Source organism: Canis lupus, chromosome 6 (genome assembly GCF_003254725.2).
Source record: "Canis lupus dingo isolate Sandy chromosome 6, ASM325472v2, whole genome shotgun sequence".
NCBI lineage: Eukaryota > Metazoa > Chordata > Mammalia > Carnivora > Canidae > Canis > Canis lupus.
This window is the reverse complement of record NC_064248.1, coordinates 24,735,389-24,758,092: the sequence shown is the minus strand read 5'-3', so window position 1 is coordinate 24,758,092 and position 22,704 is coordinate 24,735,389. Positions and strand designations below refer to the sequence as shown.

The following is a 22,704-nucleotide window of genomic DNA, read 5'->3' as shown; positions in this document are numbered from 1 at the left end:
AGTCTGATATAAAAATGAGTTGTACTGGTAAAAGGAGGGTCAGGGAGGGTGCCCTCTAGTTCTATATACTAAATCCCTTGACTTTCCCGGGAGCTTTCCAGCACTGCTTGGTCAAGAACTTGCTCTTCCCCTGTTCTTCCAGCAGTTCTCCTGGGGGAGGGGACTGCTGTGCTGATTCTCAGGTGTGTGTACCTGGGGGAGATGCCCCCCCTTCTGGTGCTGGGCTCAGTGGGAGCTGTTTATCCTGTGAGGCCCCTGCTCTCTGGTGGCCCCGCCTCTCCCAGGCACATGGTGAAATAAGGAGGAGCAACGACAGTGGCTGCAGCCAGGTCTCCAGCTCTGGAGTCCGCCCCCTACAGTAACTAAGGCAGTCTCCCAGTCCGCACTGGCCTAGAAGCTCCCGGGCTGGTGGGGGGCCTTGATCTGCACAGCTTGGGGGCGCCCAGCAGGAGAGTCCTCACTGTCCTGTGCCTTCCCCATCTCCGCCTGTCCTGCGGGGTGAGGAATCGTGGGCTGTGTCCCCCAGCGCCCTGGAATCCAGGACCCTGCGCTGCTGGAAAAGCGCTTTTGGGGCCCGCATCTCCCGAAGGCATCAGAGCGCAGACCCCTCCATCCAGAGCAGCCCGCCTAACCGATGGACTTCTCCCAGATACCCCGCCAGGTGCACTCCAGCCCTTTACCAAAATCAGCCCATGGTTTGTGGTGCGCGCTCCCCTGGGCGCACTTCCTCTATTAGCGACTCTGGGAAACTGTAGGCTTCACTGCCCCCCTGTGATTCTGCCCAATTTCCCTGCTGAGCACTTTTCCTTCTGGGAAGAATCGGTGTGGATTTTTAAGTTTCTGCTTCTCCGGGGCTGGGCTTTCCTGTCCCAGAGGCTCTCACTACCTGGCCTTAGCTGGGCATCTCGCAGTGCCCTTCCCCCACTTGATTCTTCTTTATTTTATTTTTTTCCGCCCTCCTACCTTGCTAGACGTGAAAACCCTTCTCTCTGTAACGTTCCAGCTGTTCTCTCTTTAAATATCAGGTCGAATTCGTAGGTGTTCAGGATGTTTTGAAAGTTATCTAGGTAAGTTGGTGGGACCAGGTGAGTTGAGGACCCTACTCCTCTGCCATCGTGCCCTGCCCCCTAAGTCAACATTTTAAAATTGAAATTTTTCAGATAAAAATCTTGGTTTCTGGCTTTTCTTTAAAAGTTATATCTCCTTAGAATAATGAAGAAGGTCTTTGCTACCATGATTCAGAATTCTGAATCCATAAAAGAAATGATTTAATAAATTAGCTACATAAATATAAAAAAACCACTACATTGACAAGCAATACCATAAATAAAATAAATGATTGACAATCAGGGGAAGATATTCAACTCCTATGACACCATAAGAGTTAATATTCCCAACACAAAAAGAGCTCCTAGAAATCAAAATAAAGAGATACAACCAAATGTACAAGTGGGCAAGGTGTATGAATGGACAGTTTACAGAAAAGTGAATCCAGGGGTGCCTGGCTGGCTCAGTTGGTAGAGCATGTGACTTTTGATCTTGGGGTTGTGAGTTCAAGCCCCATATTGGGCATAGAGATTAATTTAAAAATAAAATCTTTATAAAAAATGTGAACTCAAATGGCCCTTAAATATAAGAAAAAATAATTAACCCCACTCATAATAAGAGTGATATAAAATTTTACTGAAATAATATTTTTACCTACCATTTAGTTAAATACAGAAATTTGACAACATGCTCTGTTGACAGGACTATGAGAAAAATGACACTTTTACACTTACTTGTCAAAGTGCAAAATGATGCAACTATGAGGAATTTTGAAATATCTAACACGATTACTATTAAATTTTATCTTTGACTTTGTAGTTCTGACCTCAAACTATGGTATGGAATCCCAGAGGATACCTGAGATTCTTTCAGGGTAATCTGTGAAATCAAAACTATTTCAGAACAAAGCTAAGATAAATTGGAATCCTTGTGCATTACCAGTGGGTTTGTAAAATGGTATGGTTTCCATGTAAAACAGTGGGGCAGCTCCTCAAGAAGACAGATCATACCATGCCTATGTTCTCACCACAACACTGTGAAACTTGAATTCAACCACGAGAAAAAAAATGGGAAAGACCACAAATACATGGATGTTAAACAATATGCTACTAAACAATGAATGGGTCAACCAGGAGATCAAAGAAGAAACAAAAAAATACATGGAAATGGATGAAAATGAAAAGCAGGGTCTTGAAAAGGTCTTGGAAAGATATTTGTACACCTATGTTCATAGCAGGATTATTCACAATAGCCAAAAGGTAGGGTCAGTAAATGAATGAATTTGTCCATTCAACAGAATGTGGCACATCCATATAATGAAATATTGTTCAGTCTTTTAAAAAATTAAATTTCCATTGTATGCTACAAGGATGAACCTTGAAGATTTTAGGTTAAGTGAAATAAACCAGTCAGAGGACAAAAGTATGGTTCCATTTATATGAGGTTCCTAGAACAGTCAAATTCATAGAGACAGAAAGTAGAATGCTGGTTGCCAGGGGCTGGGAGGAGGGTGAACTGGGGATTTCTTGTATAATAGGGACAGAGTTTCCATCCAGAAAGATGAGAAAGATGGATGGTGGTGATAATTGCACAGTAATACAAATACACTTATTACCACTGAACAGTACACTTAAAAATGATTGAAATGGTAGATTTTATGGTATGTATATTTGACCATAATTGAAAAACAAAAATATATACGTAAATAGAGGGAGGATAGCAAGCAAATAAATCTAAGATAAATAACATTTGCCTTTTTTGCTGTCATACTCTGACAAGTACACAGTGGTATTTTCCAGAGAATATATACATAGCAGGTGAAAAGAAAGAAAGAAAGTGATAGAAACAGATACCAGAATCCAACTGTCTTCTATTAAGGAAGGTGCTAAAAGTGTTAAAGAGGCTTGAAAAAATGTGAAACAAAGTCACTTTCTTTTGTTTTAGAAAGTACACACTCTTCATTGAAACATATTTGTGGTAAGATATAATGGCTTGTTACTGTTATTTGTAAAAGTACACATTTGTAAAATTTCTCAATTTCTAATATAGTAAATATGGATAGATAAAAGCCATATAAATAAAAGCTCTTTGGAGTGTATAACGGTCCTGAGATCAAAAAGTTTACTAAGCATTGATGTGACAATTCCAAGACAGGATTTATTCTACATGCCTGTGAGCCAGCCCACCCTGATCAGCAGGTGTTCTCTTTCTTCAGGCGGGCAAGCGACCTCCAGGCCCAGCCCTATGGTGGGTGAGTGGTGATGGAAATGAACTAGTGTGGAACTTCAGCCAACTGAGTGAACTCAGCCAGCAGGCAGCCAATGTCCTTTCAGGGGCATGTAGCCTGCAGCGTGGGGACCGTGTGATGATGGTGCTGCCCCGAGTGCCTGAGTGGTGGCTAGTGACCCTGGGCTGCATGCGAGCAGGTTGGTAAATGACCACCTGGCCTGATTACTATTTCCCTGGTGAAGCTGATGGCAAAGAAATTCCACCACCTGCCCCTCCCAAAAGATGCCCCCTCTACTTAGCATGCTGTCTCTCCTCATATGGAAATACCACCCTTCTTCCAATTATTTAAGTAAACTGCACCAAGCACTGTGCTAGAGGTTGCTAATACAGTAAACAAAACATGGAATATAAATTCATGGGGCTTAAAGAGATTTGGAGAGAGATAACTTTAAACTATTAATTGCACACATAATTATTTAATCACAATTTTGATAAGTGGCACAAGAATTTCATAAGAAGCTATTAGAAGAAAAAAGTTGGCAAACTATGACCTATAGACCAAATCTGGTCTGCAGCTTGTTTTTGCAAATAGAGGGTTGTTTTTTTTTAACACAGCCATGTCCTGTTTATGTATTGTCTGTAGCTGATTTTGCCCTACAATGGAAGATTGAGTGGTTAGGACAGAGAGCATCTGGCCCACAAGGCCTAAAATACCTACTGTTCGACTCTTTGCAGAAAAATTTTGCCAACCGCTATTATAAAATCTGAGGGGGCCACTGAAGTCTCAGTGGAGTGATATTTGGGCTAGGATCTGAAGGATAAGTGGGATTCAGCCAGAAGAAGATGCGGAGAGGAATGCCCCAAGCAGAGAGAACAGCACAGAGAGGAAGAAACCTTGCAAGTTATGCAAAAAACTTAAAGGGTATCTGCGTGTTTAGAGGCAGCAAGGATAAAGTAGTGGCAAGTGACCCTGGAAAGATGGGCAGTGTCCTGGGGGCCATGGTGAGGGGTTTGCATCCTTATCTAGTGAGGAATGGAAAAGCATGGATGGATTGAGTGACATGATCATACTTTGTTCCTTAGGGGTCACTCTGGATGGTGCATATTGATAGGATGAAGGAGGGCAAGAGCAGGTGTGGGAAACCCAGACAGGAAATAAGGAATGATGATGGCTTCAACCTTGGATAGGGTTTTGGAGATGGAGGTAATTGGATGGATTTAAGAGGTAATTAGGAGGAAACTGAGAACACCATTTTTTGATGAATGGCATATGATAGAGGAATAAAGCCAGAGAGATGGGGAAGTCATAGATACTCTGGTACTGGGTGGGTGACGTGGGCTTCACTGAAGTGAGAACCACAGGGAAAAGTAGGTATGGGGCTGTCAGGGTAAGATGGAAGGTTCAGTTTGGTAACTATTGAGTTATGAGGTATCCATGTGGTTTTCAAGAAGGGATGAGAAGTTCCAGTTATAACATAACATCCGGAGAATGTAATGTACAGCATGGGAACTGTATTGTGTATTCGAAAGTCGCTAAGAGAGTAGTTTTTTAAATAATAAATTTATTTTTTATTGGTGTTCAATTTGCCAACATACAGAATAACACCCAGTGCTCATCCCGTCAAGTGACCCCTCAGCGCCCGTCACCCATTCACCCCCACCCCCCGCCCTCCTCCCCTTCCACCACCCCTAGTTCGTTTCCCAGAGTTAGGAGTCTTCATGTTCTGTCTCCCTTTCTGATATTTCCCACCCATTTCTTCTCCCTTCCCTTCTATTCCTTTCACTATCATTTATATTCCCCAAATGAATAAGACCATATAATGGTTGTCCTTCTCCAGTGCAATTGCTGGGTCGTAGGGCAGGTCTATTTTTAACTCAGTGTAAGAGGGTTCCCTTTTCTCTGCATCCTCTCCAACATTTGTGGTTTCCTGCCTTGTTAATTTTCCCCATAAGAGAGTAGATCTTAAAAGTTGTTGTCGCCAGAAAAAAAAAATGTAATTATGTGTGGTGATAGATGTTAACTTAGAATGGTAATCATTTCATTAATATATCCATATATCAATTATATCAAATTATTATTATGGTACCCCTAAACTAGTACACTGTTATATTTCAATTATATCTCAATCAAAAATATGTATGACAAAAAGAAAAGGGATGGGAAGTGAGAAGTTGCATTGAAGGGCACAACATCTGAGATGGAGCCAGTAATTCAAGAATCATCAACCTTTAGATATGAAAGAGAGGAGGTGTAAGCAAGAGTCACAGAAACTCCTCTACAACCTACCCTCATTCTCACCCTACCCATCCTGGCCTCCCTCACACATAACAGGTATTCTCATCAATAAGGTGGAAGATGTAAGTATGATCAAGACGTAGGAGTAATCAGAGGAAGTAGAAACAACTGTAGGCCTTTTAGGCCTTTGAGGCCCCACAAGGAAGATGATGCACTAAGAGATTATGGGAAGGAGAAGTCAGTGAGGGAGAGGTTATTCTGTGTCCCTGACTCAACATGGTCATCATGCTGGAGATACACCAGAGATGGTTAACAGATCTGCAATATGGATCCTGAAGTGTTAAGAATGGGAAGAAAGTGAACCAGGGGTAAAAGCTGTTCCATCAGGAGGAACGTGTGAAATCAGCTCTGTGAATGGTGAACTGTAAGTCTAGTTATTGTCCAAAGAATAAACAAAATTACCTGAGTCTCATCAAGATAGGTAACAAAAACAGAAAACCAAGAGCTGTCTTCCCCAAGAAAATTCAGTGGGTTCCAGGTTTTGGAGAAGTAAGCAGGCCCTAGAACAGGACCTGCATTGCAGGATAGAGAAATTTCAAGTGCCTTTCCTTAGTTTAATTACTGTGTGAAAGTCTTTTGAAACAGGAAACTCCTTTAGGGCATTGTGTGTGTACGTGTGTGTGTTGCATATCGGGCAACTCAGTTTCTGTAATCCTGGTAGACCCCTTATAGTTCTAACACCCCCGGAAATATGTGTTCAAATCTCTCTGACCTTGGATGCCTTGTTATTGATATCACCCATTGGTCACCCCTTCTCCAACCTCTCTTTCCCCATTTGTTCCCCACTGGTTGTTTACATCAGGCTTTTCTAGGGCAGAAAATAACCCTCCTTTCCAGTTCTCTCTAAGACATTTGGCTTCTCTAGGCCTCGTCTTCATTCCCGGGACTATCCAAATGAGAACCAAGGACATTCTCTATAGACTGCAGGTGTCTAAAGCCAGGGCCATCGTGGCTGGGGATGAAGTGGCCCAGTTAGTGGACACCATAGCCTCTGACTGCCCTTCTCTGAAAACGAAGCTTCTGGTGTCTGAGAAAAGCCGAGATGGGTGGCTAGACTTTAGGACACTACTACGGTGAGTATTTATATGTCTCAGCCTACCTTTTCACCAAAGGTAGAAACTGAACTTATGAGCAGGTGCTTTATTTGGGAGGTCCAGGGAACAGACCATGGGACTGGGGAGTGTGAAGCAGTGAAGAAGGAAAAGCTAATTTAAGAGTTTATTATCAAGTCACTGCATGGGATAAGTGGGCTTGATCTGCAGGAACCTCACAGAATGCCTCCCAGGATTATCCAATGAAGGGCTGACAAAAATTGAGCCATTAGCACCTAACCCCATTGGTAGAGAGTTGTACAGGGGATGGGGGTATCATCCCACATGCATGCATACAGAGCAGGCCTGGAGTCTCATGCCATGATGGCAACACAGAAATCCTAGGGCACAAAGTGAATCACCCATAGTCCACACCAGAAGCACCAGCAAGTGGATTGAAATGTTCAGCGCTGTTTACTGCAAACCTGGCAGGAATCAGAGGTGAGGCCAATAGCATATGAGGTAAAATAGAAAGGAGGCTGATATACTGAATATCCTCTCTCACCCTCTGCATATCTCAGCTAGGTTTCTAAAGCAGAGAACTCTGAGTCCTTCCAACAGCGTATGGCAAGCTTGGCTGGAAGAATGAGTTTCCCTGTTACATGTCTGGACTCCCTCCATTAGAGACATAGATCTTAGGAAACCCTTAGGGAGAACAAAAGCTTTTTCTAACATCATTATTTTAACGATAACTGTCAGAGAAGGAGACAACATGCAACCAGCTTTTAATGACTTGAAATTGGGACACTAGAGGAGAGGGAGGTCAAGGGAACAGAAGAGGTTGTATTGCAAAAGCTAAAACTAAATGAGCACCTACTATTTACCTGGTATCATGCAAGCGCTCCTAACAACAATCAGATTAACATTTATTGAGTTTTTGCTGAATAACACATTTTCTTTGTGTTAGAGTTAGTTTTCTCAGTAACTCTATGAGATGGGTATTATTGATGATATTTCACAGATATAGAAAGTGAAACTCAGAGAAGTGAAATAGTCCAAAGTCACATAGTTAAAGTGCCACATTTCAGTGGCATTTGAGTCCAAGTGTGACTGACTCAGAATCCCTTGATCTTAACCATTCATAAGCACACCTTCTGAAGTGCGTTGGCTGACTTGCCCTTGCCAGTATGGGGGAATGTGAGAAGAGATGAGTTGCCAGGACATCTGGTGTCCAGAGAGCATCTGAGAATGTGACAATCTGTGTCTTTGTCAGAGAAGCATCTACCACTCATTGCTGTGTAGAGACTGGAAGCCAAGAAGCAGCTGCCATCTACTTCACCAGTGGGACTACTGGCCTTCCCAAGATGGCAGAACATTCCCACTCAAGCCTGGGCATGAAGGCCAAAATGGATATTGGGTAAGAGAAAACCTTTCTCTCTACAGAGAACTACAGGGCTTGAGAATTAACCAAGCTCAAATACAGTTCTCTTTGAATGGGCTACCATCTGGTGCTTCTGAGAAAGACAGTCGAGAAGTGGGGCAAGAGGGAGCATAACTTAGCAAGCTGAGTATCTAGTGACCTTTGGTGGGACATTTTTGTTTTGGATAACTTGATATCTCCAAGTACTCAGTGCTTTGAGTACTTTAAGCCATATGTCTAATGGGATTACCACAGGGTATATGCATTTCCCCCCTCCAGTCCAATCTATATCTTGTTCTTGGAATGCTGGTTTCGTTTTGATGCCACCCACATTCCAGGAGGGCATTTTGGATATCAGCATCAAATTACTTTTCAAATCTGTTGAGGTAGAAGCTATAATTGGATTATAGTATACCCTTGAGTAATACAAGGGTTAGGGGCATTGGCCCCTGTGTAGCTGAAAATCCAGGGATAACTTTTGACTACTCCAAAACTTTTTTTTTAATAATAAATTTATTTTTTATTGGTGTTCAATTTGCTAACATACAGAATAACACCCAGTGTTCATCCTGCCAAGTGCCCCCCTCAGTGCCCGCCAACCAGTCACCCCCACCCCCCGCCCTCCTCCCCTTCCACCACCCCTAGTTCATTTCCCAGAGTTAGGAGTCCAAAACTTAACTACTAATAGGCTACTGTTGACCAGAAGCCTTATTAATAACATAAATAGTAAACATATTTTGTATGTTATATGCATTATATACTCTATTCTTACAATAAAGTAAGCATGAGAAACGAACATTTTATTAAGAAAGTCATAAGGTAGAGAAAATACATTTACACTATTGTACATGTACTCTATTGAAAAAAATCTGCATGTAAGTGGACCCATGCAGTTGAAACCCACACTGTTCAAGCATCAACTGTAATGAGGTGATGTGAGATTCTATAATTCAAAATTACCTTTTGCTATATATCAACCTCATCAAAGGAATCAGAAAATATTGTGCCAAGGTTGTCATGCAATAATACTAAGAGATATTAAGAGTCTTCTTTTCTTTTTTCAGGATATCCTGCTTATCATGTTAAGTCTATTATTAGAACTGGAAAAATATTTTAATGCAAAAAAAAATCTCAAAAACTTAAATGTCCCATCTATGAACCTGTAGTGCCAGAAGATTAAATTAGTTAATAGAAGAGCTATAGTAAAAATGCAGTTTCCAAAAGGTGGAGTGATAAATCACTTAAATGTAAGATATTAAATTTCCACCCCTCACCTCAAAATTTGGTCCCAATAGGACACAATTTCCCCTACAGAGCTGAAAATATTAATCATCTTCAGTAAGAGACTGTGATGATTCCCAGGCACAGGGAAGTTCTTTGTGTCTAGCCTGAATCATTTTGCTCTAAGACAGGGCTAACAACTTTTATTCTGGTCTGAAGAGAGAGACACATTTCATCCTGTATAATACCTTCCACTGTGATAGGCAATTCATGATTCTTTAAGAAAACCAAAGGTCTATCTGGTCAAACTTGAACTTAGCAAGGCCACTTTTTTTAGAATATTCACTTCTATGTCTTTTGTTAGTAAACATTTTCTGGGTAGTTACCTCATGCCCCAAATTACTAAGTTCTGGGGATAAAATGAGAATGAGACCTAGTTATCTGTTAAGTCAAGTCTACTGGGATCACACCTTCTGAATACTCGCTTCTTCTTGAAATAGGGGTGTGTGGATAGAACAAATCCCCTTCTGCCTGCCTCCTTATAGTTATGCACAGTGCTACAAATACACAAACACACACACACACAGACACTTAGATATCCATACACTTATGCAAACACACCTTCCCCTCCCCCCACCACACACTCATTCTCCACCTATCCCATCATGCACTCATGTATATACAAATGTATTTCTTCTATATTCTCAGTGTATGGACAGACATGCAGCCTTCTGACATAATATGGGTCATATCAGACACAGCTTGGATATTGAATATCTTGGCTTCATTTCTGGAACCTTGGGCAGTAGGAGCATGCTCATTTATCCATCTCTTGCCAAAGTTTGACCCAGTCATCATTCTAAAGGTAAGATAGGATCCAGTTTGCACCAGATGGTCAGAAGAAGTTCAAGGTTTGCACATTCCAATTTATTATGGTTTCTTTCAACTCGGCATTTTTTTTTTTTACTAAGTCTTGCCACATGGATGGACAGTATTCAGTAAGTGAGATGGAAAGGTCCCTGCCCTCATTGAGCTCCTGATCCAAGAAAGCAGAGAGACCCATACACAGATAAAAGAAATATGTTTAGGAGGCAGTCATCATAGGCCATTCATTACCCAAAACATATTTAATGGGCTCTTGCTTTTTGGTGTTGAATATTAGGTAGAGTTTTTCCTATGGAAATTCATGGGTCAGCCATTAAATAATATTTATATATTACATGACCCTGTACCATCAAAGCCATGGAAATGGGTTTATTTTGCTTGCAAAGTCATACACTATTTTAGATTCTACTTGTGATGGAGAATTGGACCCTTGATGTTCTGAGGCCTTCGGGTCTCTGAAGTGATTAATGGCTCACTCAGATTTCTGTTTGGCCAGCAATAGAGACCCTGGGAGCAAACTGAGACATGGATGGCATACTTAAAGATCAAAGGTCAAGCATGGTCTAGGTTCTCTCAAGAGATTCTTTACAGATGGTTCCATTACTCTCTATTTTAAACAAATTTAAACAGTAACTGCCTCCTTCTGAAAGGATTTGAAGTGGCTTGTGTTAAGTGTCAAAAATAGAAAACAGATGTAAAGTTGTAAAGCATATTAGGAAAATATAGGATGGGGATTTCAGTGGGTTGAGAGGGTGGAATTAAGAAAAGTAAGGAGAAGTATAGCAAATAAGTAGCTGATTGCATGTTGGGCTTCCTGCAAGGCAAAGCAATAAGGAAAATGAGAAAATTTTCATCACTTATACCAGTTCATCAAGAACACTCAGAGGAAATAACTGTGTGAGGTGCTAATGTTAGTATTTTTTTTCTAGACATTTTTGCCTGAACCACTCTGTAATAAAGTATGTGTGAAGCAAAACATGGGATGGAGTTGGTGTTGCATAACAGTTAAAAGTACAGGCCAGTAATGCTGGTTCCACTCACTGCTGGTTGTATGACCTTGGGCAAATTACTTAATTAAACCTCCTAGTTTTCCCTTCTTAAAATGGGACTGATAATACATACTCCATGAGGTTATTGTGAGAATTCAATGAGATAGCACAGGGGCTGGCAAGTATTCAGTTCTAGCTATTTTTAGTAACATTTCTACTGAATTGTCTATAGGCACTTATAATTTTTCTTTTTTAAAAAAAATATTTATTTACTTTAGATAGAGAGCATGAGAAGGGGGAGGGGAGAGGGAGAGGGAGAGGGAGAGGGAGAGGGAGAGGGAGAGGGAGAGGGAGAGGGAGAGGGAGAGGGAGAGGGAGAGGGAGAGGGAGAGAGAATCCTCAACCAGATTCCTTGTTGAGCATAGAGCCCAACAAGAGGCTAGATTATGACCCAGGCCAAAACCAAGAGTTGGCCGCTTGACTGACTAAGCCGCCAAGGCACCCCAGTGCTTTTAACTTTTCAAAACACTTTTCTACCTGAATTATGTCCCAAAAATATCTTCAGGAAAATAGGGCTGGAATTCATCTGTTAACAAAGCTAGTCCTGTAAGGTTAAGTAACTTAACCAAGACAATATGTCTGATTTGCAACAGTAACTGAGCTCCTTCCCTTGGTGACTAGGGGGTGTGTTAATGGGGGCTGGTCATTAAATTGGCAGGAATAGTGAGCCAGAATTTGACAAAAATATTCCAAATTAGTCCTGGACCCTTCCTTTAAAATGTTAGGTGGTTATTTTTCTATTATTTTTGACTTAAGAATTTGGTCTGAAATAGAATAAAGAAAGTAAGATTTCCAGAGCCCAACTCCAGGACCCATGCTTGCAACCACTATGCATGCTGGTAAGTTCTGTACCTAACCTGGTGCTTAGTGTCAGTCGGCTCTCTCCCTCCAGGTGCTGTCCAGCTACCCAATCAACAACTTTGTAGGAGCACCCATCATTTACCAGATGTTGATACAACAGGATTTTCCTAGGTGATGAGGCTTTGGGGGTTGGTAAGAGCCTGTGGGTTTATTGGCCCATCCTCCTGTGTCCACCACATACACATATGCTCATCTCTCTGACTTGTTAAGCATGGGTTGCCCTGTGAAGCCTACCTCATCATTAAAGTACCTAGAATCCTCTCTAGGCCTGGACAGAGTTGGTTCTAGGGAGGCTCAGGGTGAATATTTACCTCTCTTCTCTCCTTCAGCTACAAGTTCCCACATCTACAGAACTGCTACAGTGGAGGGGACGCTCTCCTTCCAGACATTTTGGAGAACTGGAGGGCCCGGACAGGATTGGACATCCGAGAATTGTATGGCCAGACTGAAACGGTACCTACTCCTAGGGGAACCATGTGCTGGTGAACCTGGTGGGCTTCCAAAGGCTCTATGATAATAAAAATATGAGCCACTACTTATCATGCACTTATTCAATAAATATTTATTTTGCAACTACTATGGAATAGGTACTGTTTTAGCATCAACAAAGCAGCCAAAGCTCCTACTGTCCTGGACATTACATTCCAGTGGAAATGGGGGTGTTGAGACATAAACTAATAGATATATAACATGGCAGACAGTGAGACATTTTATGGAAAAAAGTAAAGCAGGTGAGATGGGGTGAGATAGGCTGAGGAACTGGTATTTCAAATATGGATATCAGGGAAGTCCTCTTTAATGAGGTAACATTTCAGCAGAGACCTGAATTTATCAAGCATGTTATCCTCTGTACTAAGCTGCTCAGACTAAAGTGAGGAATGGGGAGAAGAACCCGCTAAGACCCCCACCTTACCTGCTGAGATGTCTTCTTGGAACTCTTGGGCCCCTTGAGCATGAGGTGAATTCATATTGCTCTGTACCACACCGCTTATCAAAAAAACCCTGAGGCATAGTTTCCCCAGCAACTTTTCCAATGCCTCTTGTGACTCTCAGTACCTCTGGCCTCCTCCTCTCCACTCTTTTATCCCACACCCCTCTGTGGCTAATAGGTTTCCCTGGCAGGATTCCTGAGATAGCTTGTGGAAGAGAGTGATATGATGTAGAAGAACTTTGCAAATGTGGGTGAGGACAATGGCTATGTGGCAAGGACTTCCAGCTGAAATGTTTAGGGAATGTTCCTTTCAATACCAGCATCTCTGTCAGATTCATTTTAGGATTCAAGCAGGGCTAGCTCTCTTATGAGAGGTAATTTAATCCCATACTGTTTTAAAGGATTTTTGTTGTCCATCATCCTTATTATAGTATAGTTCCCTCTAAATAGATTATGATGTGGCTGGCAGTTCCTTTTCCCTGGGGAGGGATCAGTCAGATTGCTTTCCCAACAATGTAGTGCAACCCCTGAGGATGGGGGTTCCAGTCAAGGGTTGGGGGAGGAACCAAGAAAAGGGACAGAGGGAGCTACCAAAGAAAAGGCCACTTCATGACTGTGTTAGGATCTGCTCTGTTCTACTAAATCTTTGTTTTTTTCTGTGACCACATGACTCCTCCTGAGGTTTGCCAATCCATCTACCACTTTCTGCAGGGAATAACTTGCAGAGTTTCCAAGAACATGAAAATCAAACCTGGTTACCTGGGAACTGCTATTCCTCATTACGATGTGCAGGTTTGTTAGGGGCTCTAAGAAGGGAGGGAAAAATAGGGAATGCACTAATTTTTCAGTAATTTATTTATTACATTGTTCACTGAGGAAAAATAATTGAAATTAAACATATTTAAATCATATTTAAAAAGGAAGAGTAACAATGAAAAGAAGGAAGGGGGATCCCTGGGTGGCGCAGCGGTTTAGCGCCTGCCTTTGGCCCAGGGCGCAATCCTGGAGACCCGGGATCGAATCCCACGTCGGGCTCCCGGTGCATGGAGCCTGCTTCTCCCTCTGCCTGTGTCTCTGCCTCTCTCTCTCTCTCTGTGTGTGACTATCATAAATAATAAATAAAAATTAAAAAAAAAGAAAAGAAGGAAGGGAGGGAAGAAGAAAGAAAGGGAGGAAGGGAGAAAGGAAAGACAAAAGAAAATTAATCATATTTATATAATCCAGAGAAAACCACTTTGAATAGCAAATTAAGTAACTAGCTATTTACATAAATATACACACTTTTTAAAAAAATAAGAGTCAGTCTTGACATATCATTTTTTTTAAAAGGGAAGCATTTTTATCCAGTTCAAATGTAGATATTTTTTGTCAAAGCTAGCAAAAATATGCACTCTGATACAAATATATTTGCTAGATACTACTTATCTATAAAACTTAAAATTCACTCCTAAGTTTAAAATAGACTTTAATATCATTTTGTAACTCACTTTTATCCTTGAGCAAACTTGAGTGACCATCTTTCCAGGTCAAATAATATCTACTTATAGCATGGGTTTTAATGACTACCTAGTAGTAGATAGTATGGTTCCACTACTCTTTATGCCTTTCGTTGGTCAATGGATGATTTCCAAAATTTTCACTAGTAAAAACATTAAACAAGGTGCTTTACCTAAAATTTTGCTCTTTTCCCTTATTATTTCTTTGGGCTAAATTCCAAGAAATAGAATTTGTGTCTATGGTTACATGCATAGATATATGTATCTAAAATGTATAACAACTTACACTCTATTCAGTGTTATTTGTAATTGCCTACTTCTCCCTCCCCCTGACTATGATCATAAGTTTTAAATTTTAAATCCAATTATCCAACATATAGTAGTACATCATTAGTTTCAGGTATAGATTTCAATAATCATCAATTGTGTATGACACTCGGTGTGTAATCATTTCTTAAAGATTTTGTTTATTTATTTATTTATTTATGAAAGAGACAGAGCATCAGTAGGGGAGAGGGAGGAGAAAAGGAGAGGGGAAAGCAGGCTCTCCGCTGAGCAGGAAGCCCGACATGAGGCTCCATCCCAGGAACCTGGGATCATGAACTGAGCTGAAGGCATATGCTTAACTGACTGAGACACCCAGGTGCCCTGATAATCATTTTTAATATCCTTTTAAAAATATTTTTCTTCATTCTCATATAATCCTGTGACATAAGCTGTTATTATCTCTGTCATACAAATGAAGGCAGTGAAACATAGAACTTAGGCAGCTCAAAGTCAAGTAGTAAAGAGCCATAATTTGAGTTTTGATCTGTCTGATGTCCAAGTTCATGGCCTACAAAGATCATGGGAAGCTATTCTATTTACTAAGCTCCCACAGACAGGAGGTTCTCTTCCCAAGGTCATCTGGTGCAGTCTCAATAAGGGGGTTTACCTCAACCATACCAGGTAGATGGATTAGAGGTTGGGATGTAAAATTCTTTGCTCCTCTTTGTTTCTGGTTCTTGTTTTCAATCACCACTAGAGCAAGAGGGTCTTCCATCAGACCAGATCAGCTCTTCCATGGTGCTGCTCCAGCCACATAGAATCTACTTTCTATCTGCTTCCTCCTTCAGGTCTTGGATGACAAGGGCAATGTCTTGCCCCCTGGCATCGAGGGAGACATTGGCATCAGAGTAAAGCCTATCAGGCCTATAGGCATCTTCTCTGGTTATGTGGTGAGGAACCAACTCCTCCCCTCTGTTCTCTATGAAGATAGTGGACTCTGAGAGGGATGGGGGGGGCAAAGTTATGTACCTCCCAAGAGGTAAACCATGACAGGACATGGGACAGGTCCAGTGTCCAAGAATAGGAACTTTGTGGAGAGAAAAAAAACTGGGTATTCACCCCTGCCATCCTTAACCTACCCCAAATTCTATTCTTGAAGAATTATCTTTCTCCTATTACCCTTTTCCACCCCCCAAAAAATGTTCCATGTCAAAAAGTTTATTATCCCCAAACTACATAAAGCAGTACTCTCCCAAGGCAACCCTGCCCCTCTCCAAGTATCTGTCCCCCATTGATATACTTTAGAGCCATCCTAGACATGACACTGAGACCTTACCATATAGATGGAAACTTCCCTATCTTCAGACTTTGGAACATTAGAAATAGATGATCCTCAAGCCTGACTGGCTTGCTATACAGATGAGGATGGATAGTGAAGTCAGAGATTACAAGAGTCAACCAAGACCACTGCTATTGAAAAAATGGGCAGCGGAGACCTCAAACACACACCTTCTGATACCAAGATGATGAAATAATCACTTAAATAAATCCAATGCTAATAGTTGCTGCCATTTATTGTGTGCTCACTACAACATAATGCCCAAGAGCATAGATGAATAAATGAATCAATAGTATCCATCAGACTGGACCCTGGAGAGTAGTTAAGAGACACTAAGTACAATAATTGAAATAAAAGGGAAAGTTCCAGGTCCATCTGAGGGCTGAGGGCAAGACCGTCATGTGTAGTTGTTCAATCTACAAATCTGTTCATGCCAGCCCTGGGGCAGAGGATTTAGGCTTTGCAGTTATAGTGACTATGGCTCTCTGTGGTTACCAGGACAGTCCTGAGAAGACAGCAGCCAGCATTCGAGGGGATTTTTGGATACTTGGAGATCGGGCAATCAAGGATCAAGACGGCTATTTCCGGTTCATAGGCCGGTCAGATGATATCATTAACTCCAGTGGGTGAGCTTTGTTTCTGGGCTGGAAAGGGTAATCTGGATCTTTATTCTGGATGGTTCTGAACTTTTGGGCTGGCCAAGAAGTTGAGTGTCTAGTGTTCTCTGAAAGACAGGCTCTTCTACAGGTATCGGATTGGGCCCTCAGAGGTGGAGAATGCACTGATGGAGCATCCTGCTGTAATTGAGACAGCTGTAATCAGCAGCCCAGACCCTGTCCGAAAAGAGGTGACATGGGAGCACTAGCCTATGGCTGCAGGGGTAGGAGGTGGGGTGTGCAACTTTTGGAGACGTGGGCACATGGCTTGGTGGTTAAGATTTGATGAAATCTATGGGCTGGAAAGCCCTACCACTTACTACCTGTGTGACCTTGGGCAAGTTACTCAGCCTTTTTGAGCCTCAGTTTCCATCTGTAAGATGAAGTGTTATTGTGAGAATGAAATGTGTTAATATTTGTAAAGTGCTTGCAACAAAGCCTGGCGCACCATATAAGGACTATTATTATGAGGCCACAGCTATTTCATTCTGCTGGTTGCCATTTGAATCCCAATTTTATTCCTGACTAGAACAGAGGAGGGATTTGAGCCAAGGGATAGAGCCCCTAAGCCATGGGGTTTACGAGAACATAAGGAAGAAGACCCCTTTGATGTTACGGTTATAGAAACAGGCCCAGATGGAGTCTAACAGACTTGGTATATGTGTAGAGAAAAGTAAGGTACAGAGGTGGGGGGGGTCAATGTCCAAGTCCATTTTGATAGGGTACAAGTTGAACATCATATCTCTGGCAGATATGTGTCATATCACCCATGGAAATCATAGGAGCCACTAGACAAGGGAAGCCCAAACGGGATCCTCTACTGAAAATCCCTCTGTGCCAAGCACTGAGCTATGGCTTGCTATATATGATTTCATTTTATTTCCCATGAATTAATTATGACAATTGGGTTATCCTTTAATAGAGGTACAAACTACAGTCTTTGTTTTTTGCTCTTCTAAGAAGTTTCTCCCTGTCACTCTGTTATCCCTAGGTTATGAAGTGAGGGTACTTTTTAATTTATAGTCCTGCCTATCCATCCAATAAGCCACTTGAAAGAGAACTGGAACCTTAGGTATTGTTAACCCTATTTGTTCCCTTTCCTTTGCTCAAATATCTGGAGGCACAGTTGAGGGGATATAAAGGTGGTAGATTTGGTAGGAAGCCTTAACTCTACTTCTGTATTATTCCAGGATATGGCAACACACTGATCCTTTCTCTCTTGGCCCTCATCCTCCCGGTAGGTGGTGAAGGCATTTGTAGTTCTGGCCCCACAGTTTCTGTTCCACAACCTGGACCAGCTCACCAAGGAGCTACAGCAGCATGTGAAGTCAGTAACAGCCCCATACAAGTACCCAAGGAAGGTGAGGCCTCCGAGCTCCCATGCTCCCCTCACTTGAGGAACAAGAGATATTTCTCTTCTTGTATTTATCTTTTTCAGGCTGTGGGTAATGCCTATAATGCCAAAGTTCTGCCTGACTGTAACCAAGCAAGTCCCAAAAGACCATCCAATAGCTGTTTAGATGCGTGAAAATTGGCCTCAGGCTTGCTGAGCTTGCTTTGAATTGAAAGTTGAGGGCTCCCATGGGAACAAGTTCTGGCCAATACCCCATCAAATTCCTACTCTCTGCACTGGGGTCTTGCTGTTTGTTCAGGATTCTTTCACTTGTCAGAAACAGAAATCCAACATGAACTGTATCGCTCACACAATTGAAAAGTGCAGGGACGGGGGCATCTTTAGTTGTGGCTGGTACCAGACATTCAAATGATATAATCAGGGATGGTTCTTTCACCTCTTGACTCTCTTTCTTTCTGTACTGGCTTCATTTCTTAAAATTTTCCTCCTTTGTACTGGCTACCAGCAGCTCCAAACATAGGTTTTTAGCAGTTTAGCAAATCACAGTTATAAAAGAGCATCTTTCCCCGCAAGGCATCAGCAAGTCTTCAGGTTGATGCTCATTGGACCAATTTAGGTCATGGGCCCATCATTAAATAATCCCTATAACTAGGGTGAGGGAACACTTTGATTGGCCAGTTCTGGGTCATGTGATCACCTCTGAAACAAGTTCAGGAATGATGGAGAGAAAACTGCTATACCCATGATATGGATGGAGGGAGAGAAGGGTGGCTTCCCATAGGAATATGGAAGTGCTCTTACCAGAAAAGGCAGAAAGTATATAATCCACTGTACCTGTTTTCATTCTGAGACAGGGAACTAAGGCATGGGAGTGGACACTGAAGGGGGACCCAGTTTTTGGAGGTAGGTAGGAGCTTGCCCCAGGGAAAAGAGAAAAAAATGTTTTTGAGTCTCTGGTAGAGATGAGAGCAACTATATTAAATTTAAAGCTACTGAGATGTATACCTAACGTAGAAGCTCACCAATGCTTTGTCAGCATAGGTTAATTGTTGCAAGTGGATTTTCCAAGAAACAGACTAGATTAACATATAAGAGGTTTGTTAGGGAGTTCTTCTGGATCAATGTCTGGAGAAAGAAAGAGAAGGGAAGAGAAGGGTGCAGGATTGGGCAGAAGGTGAAGATGCACTGTGATATTATTATGTCACTGAGGGCCTCAGGCAACCCCATGGGGAGTTCTGCAGGCAGAACAACCTTTCTGAGATCCGGAGCTGCAGGTGAGGTTGGGAGAGTGCTGTATAGTTCCATGTAGATCAGGAGTGGATGTAGGCTGTGCTGGAATGGGGATGTGGCCCTGGGAGAGGCAGCTCTCCTTTGGCTGCAGCAGTCCCCAGGGAGATCTGGCAGTGAGAGCTGGGAGGGTTAAATCATTCTTGCAGGGGAATCTAGCAGCCCATCAAAGATTCCACCACATAGACTTTCAGCCTCAAACTCATAGTAAGGCAGTCAGTACAGCACAATCTATAGAATAAGGCAGTTGCATTCAAAATTGATCTCTATCACTTACTTACTCAACAATCTCTCTATGCTTCGTTTTCCTTGTCTGTGAAATGGGGACAATAGTGTTACTCCTTTCCAGGTTGTTAATAAGAAGAATTAATATTTGTAAGACATAGGCACTCAGAAAATTAGCGCATAATAAGCATTTAATAAGTATTTTTAAGGGGAATTAGAAATCTAATAACACCCAATATATTATGAATTTTGAATTGTAACTGAATATTTTGGAGGATCCAGTGGATCCACAATATAATGTTATATTACTCAGTAGATGTGTCTCTTTTTAAAAGTCTCTTCTCTAAAATGCTTTGGGCAGGATTCTTTGATCTCTTCCCTCCTTCCTAGGACCAAACCCTTCCTAGATCTCCCCTGTGGCTTCTCTTTACCCTGCATCTATAGCCTTTACCTTCTACCCAGTTCTGCCTTATAGTGCTAAAGCATCCAGAGACCACAAGAAATGAATAGGTGTAGCTGTGTTTCAATAAAACCTCATTTACAAACATAGGAGGAGGGCTGGATTTTGCCCTCAGGCTATAGTCTATGAATCCCTGCTCCATCCCATTGTGATTTTACCAAACCCCTCCCTCAACAAAGTCAGTCTTGCCTATGTAAGACCCCCACATCAACTTTTAAGAAGATAACTTTTTCCATATTAGTATTGGTATCCCTATTTTTATTACTTTTATCAAACTCACAACCATCTGACTCCTGGACCAATGCCCTGGCAAGCTGAGCCTTGTAATAAGGAAGTCTCTGTGAACTGTCTTCATCATCCATATCTTAGGATTCAGGAATATTAGAGATGGAGGGGTCCTCGACTTCAAACATTTTTTCCCCACAGATATAAAAAATGAGATTGGAGAGATCTTATAGTTCTGCCAACAGGAAATGACTGAGCTGGAATTCAAAGTCAAGTCTCCTAGCTCTTAAATATTTACTGTCTGTAGTCCAGGTTAATAACCACAGCTAATATTTTGAGTGTTTACCCATGCCAAAAACTTAGCTTGCCTAATTTCATTTTTTCCTCACAATAACCCAACAAAGTTGTTACTATCCTACAGTTAACTCAGTGGGAAAATTGTCTCAGGAAAGTCAAGTGACCTGTCCAAAGCCAGGGAGGCAGTAGAGGAAAGACCATAGGCCTTTCCTATGGTGATGTCAAAGCTCAGGTGTTTGAGGACTGCATAGTGTCACATTTGCTGTGCTGCTTCTCTTCTGTCCTAGGGTATGTTAGACACCATTGGCTGGACCTTTATGTACCATTCCAGCCATTGTCTTCTTGCCTTTGTCCCAGAACACTTTCTGAAGCTTCTTATTGCTCAGGGGCTGCCCTGGGAGTGTTCCAATCTCAGTCTTCACTCACCTGGAGCCTCCAGCCTCAAGAGCTTCTTCTCACCCTATAGCAGTTCTTCTGAAAAATCTACCCCTACTCGGGTCACAGATGGCCCACACTAGGCTAACTTTTCCCAACAGGTGGAGTTTGTTTCTGAGCTGCCCAAGACTAACACAGGGAAAATCCAGCGGAAGAAGCTTCGAGACAAAGAGTGGAAGACATCCAGGCAACCTGAGGCCCAGTGAGACCTACATGGGCATCCCTTTGGGCCCTACACTTCTTACTTCCATTTCCCTTTGGACTTTCTGTTTTCCTCTAGGGATAGAAGATTCCTTATGACAAGACAACTTATTTCTGTCTTTCCCTGGAAAGCACAAAATCTTACTGTATTAGATGTTGAAAGAAGAAAGGGGAGGGGGAATAAAAGAGAGGAAAAAAGAGAGGAAGAGAGAAAAAGGAAAGAAAAATTAGAGAAAGAATGAAACAGCAAAAGAAAGCAATTAGGAAAGAAAAAGAGGGAAGGCAGGAAGAGGGGGATGGTGGGATAGAGGAAAGAGAATTGGAGGAAGGCAGAGAAAGAGAAGAAGGAAGGGAGGGAAGAAGGGAGGAAATAAAAAAGCTTGATAAAAATAGTAAGAGAGAGAAAAAAACCCCAAGATTTTGACAAATAACCTAGTGTCCTTTATATAATGCTGAAATATAACTCAAGATTGGCTAAAAAAAATAGTAAGAGACTGATAAAAATGATTTATCTCACGGAGAAGTGAGGGCAACTAATAATTATTCTCACAGGTAGATGGACAGTGGCAGAGTCCAGCAGAATCCTAGATCTTAGGAAGAAAATGAAAAGTCAACGCACTTCATCTTACCCCTGGACAGACCTCCTTACAGACAGGCTTGCGCCTGTGGTTAGGACATTGGAGGCCTCCTCAGGTCACCTCAAACCTCAGGACACACATGACCAGAGGAGGGGAATATCCACTATTGAGTAATTTCCATATGCCAGACACTGTCCTAAGCATTTTATAAATACTATCATGTTTTACCTCTGTGTGGCATCTACAAACTTTGGCACATAGGTGTGAGAACACTATAGGAACCTCAAAAAAGTGTCCCTTCCCCATGGCTCATGTTTGTGGTAGTATCTACTCTTCCTAGAATCAAGTAATTGTTGGGCCAGTGGGATCAAGGGGGATCAGGAGGCACCAACTAAATGGCGGCAGACCCTCCATCTTGTTACCCTCCCCTCAGAACTTTCCCACCACCGGCAGACCGCCCAAGGACACATCATCAGGTGGAGACAGGACCTATGCAGGAAACCTGAACCACACCTTACCCAAACCCCATATAAGGGCATAAGCAGTTATCACCCCATACAGACACAACTCCCTACCCCTCTCCCCTTAAAAGCTCACATGTACTCCCTTTGGGCGCGCCTTCCCTGGCCCATGACTCCCCACTCTCTCCCTCTCCTGTGGGCCATGGAACCTTGCCTGAGAGCACGTCTCATTAAAAGCTTGCCTCAACCAACTTTTGCCTGGCCTCTCTATTTCATTTCACTACCAATTGGATTAAACCTGACATTTGGTGCCGAAACCCAGGAGGAGATCAAGGCCGCACTCTGGTGGGGAACCTCTCTCCTCTCTCACCAGGACCTTGTCTGAACCCAATGCCTTGGATTGGGCCGTTCCCCCAATTCTGTGCCCCTGTCCAGGTGGTACTGCCTGAAGCC

The 22,704-nt window shown here is 42.2% G+C and overlaps 1 protein-coding gene and 1 non-coding gene across 5 annotated transcripts in view; both read left to right on the top strand.

Annotated features, from left to right (window-relative positions):
* LOC112640294 (acyl-coenzyme A synthetase ACSM2A, mitochondrial-like) overlaps positions 1–22,502 on the top strand; it is a 29,007-nt gene extending 6,505 nt beyond the window's left edge. For 2 of the 4 annotated variants that reach the window (XM_025416346.3, XM_035718112.2), the window contains exons 3-14: positions 3,263–3,473; positions 6,438–6,645; positions 7,877–8,020; positions 9,953–10,109; positions 12,071–12,150; positions 12,369–12,492; positions 13,682–13,762; positions 15,582–15,683; positions 16,571–16,698; positions 16,820–16,919; positions 17,970–18,089; positions 21,113–22,502. In XM_025416346.3, coding sequence (XP_025272131.3) covers positions 3,263–3,473; positions 6,438–6,645; positions 7,877–8,020; positions 9,953–10,109; positions 12,071–12,150; positions 12,369–12,492; positions 13,682–13,762; positions 15,582–15,683; positions 16,571–16,698; positions 16,820–16,919; positions 17,970–18,089; positions 21,113–21,217 — 1,560 coding nt within the window. In that variant the 3' untranslated portion in view covers positions 21,218–22,502. The remainder of the gene's footprint in view (positions 1–3,262; positions 3,474–6,437; positions 6,646–7,876; positions 8,021–9,952; positions 10,110–12,070; positions 12,151–12,368; positions 12,493–13,681; positions 13,763–15,581; positions 15,684–16,570; positions 16,699–16,819; positions 16,920–17,969; positions 18,090–21,112) is intronic. The other 2 variants (XM_035718113.2, XM_035718115.2) reach the window with 2 other exon arrangements.
* On the top strand, positions 1,500–1,572 carry TRNAK-UUU (transfer RNA lysine (anticodon UUU)). Its single transcript has one exon. It is a non-coding gene; the product is annotated as a tRNA-Lys (tRNA).
* Positions 22,503–22,704: the final 202 nt, after the last annotated feature.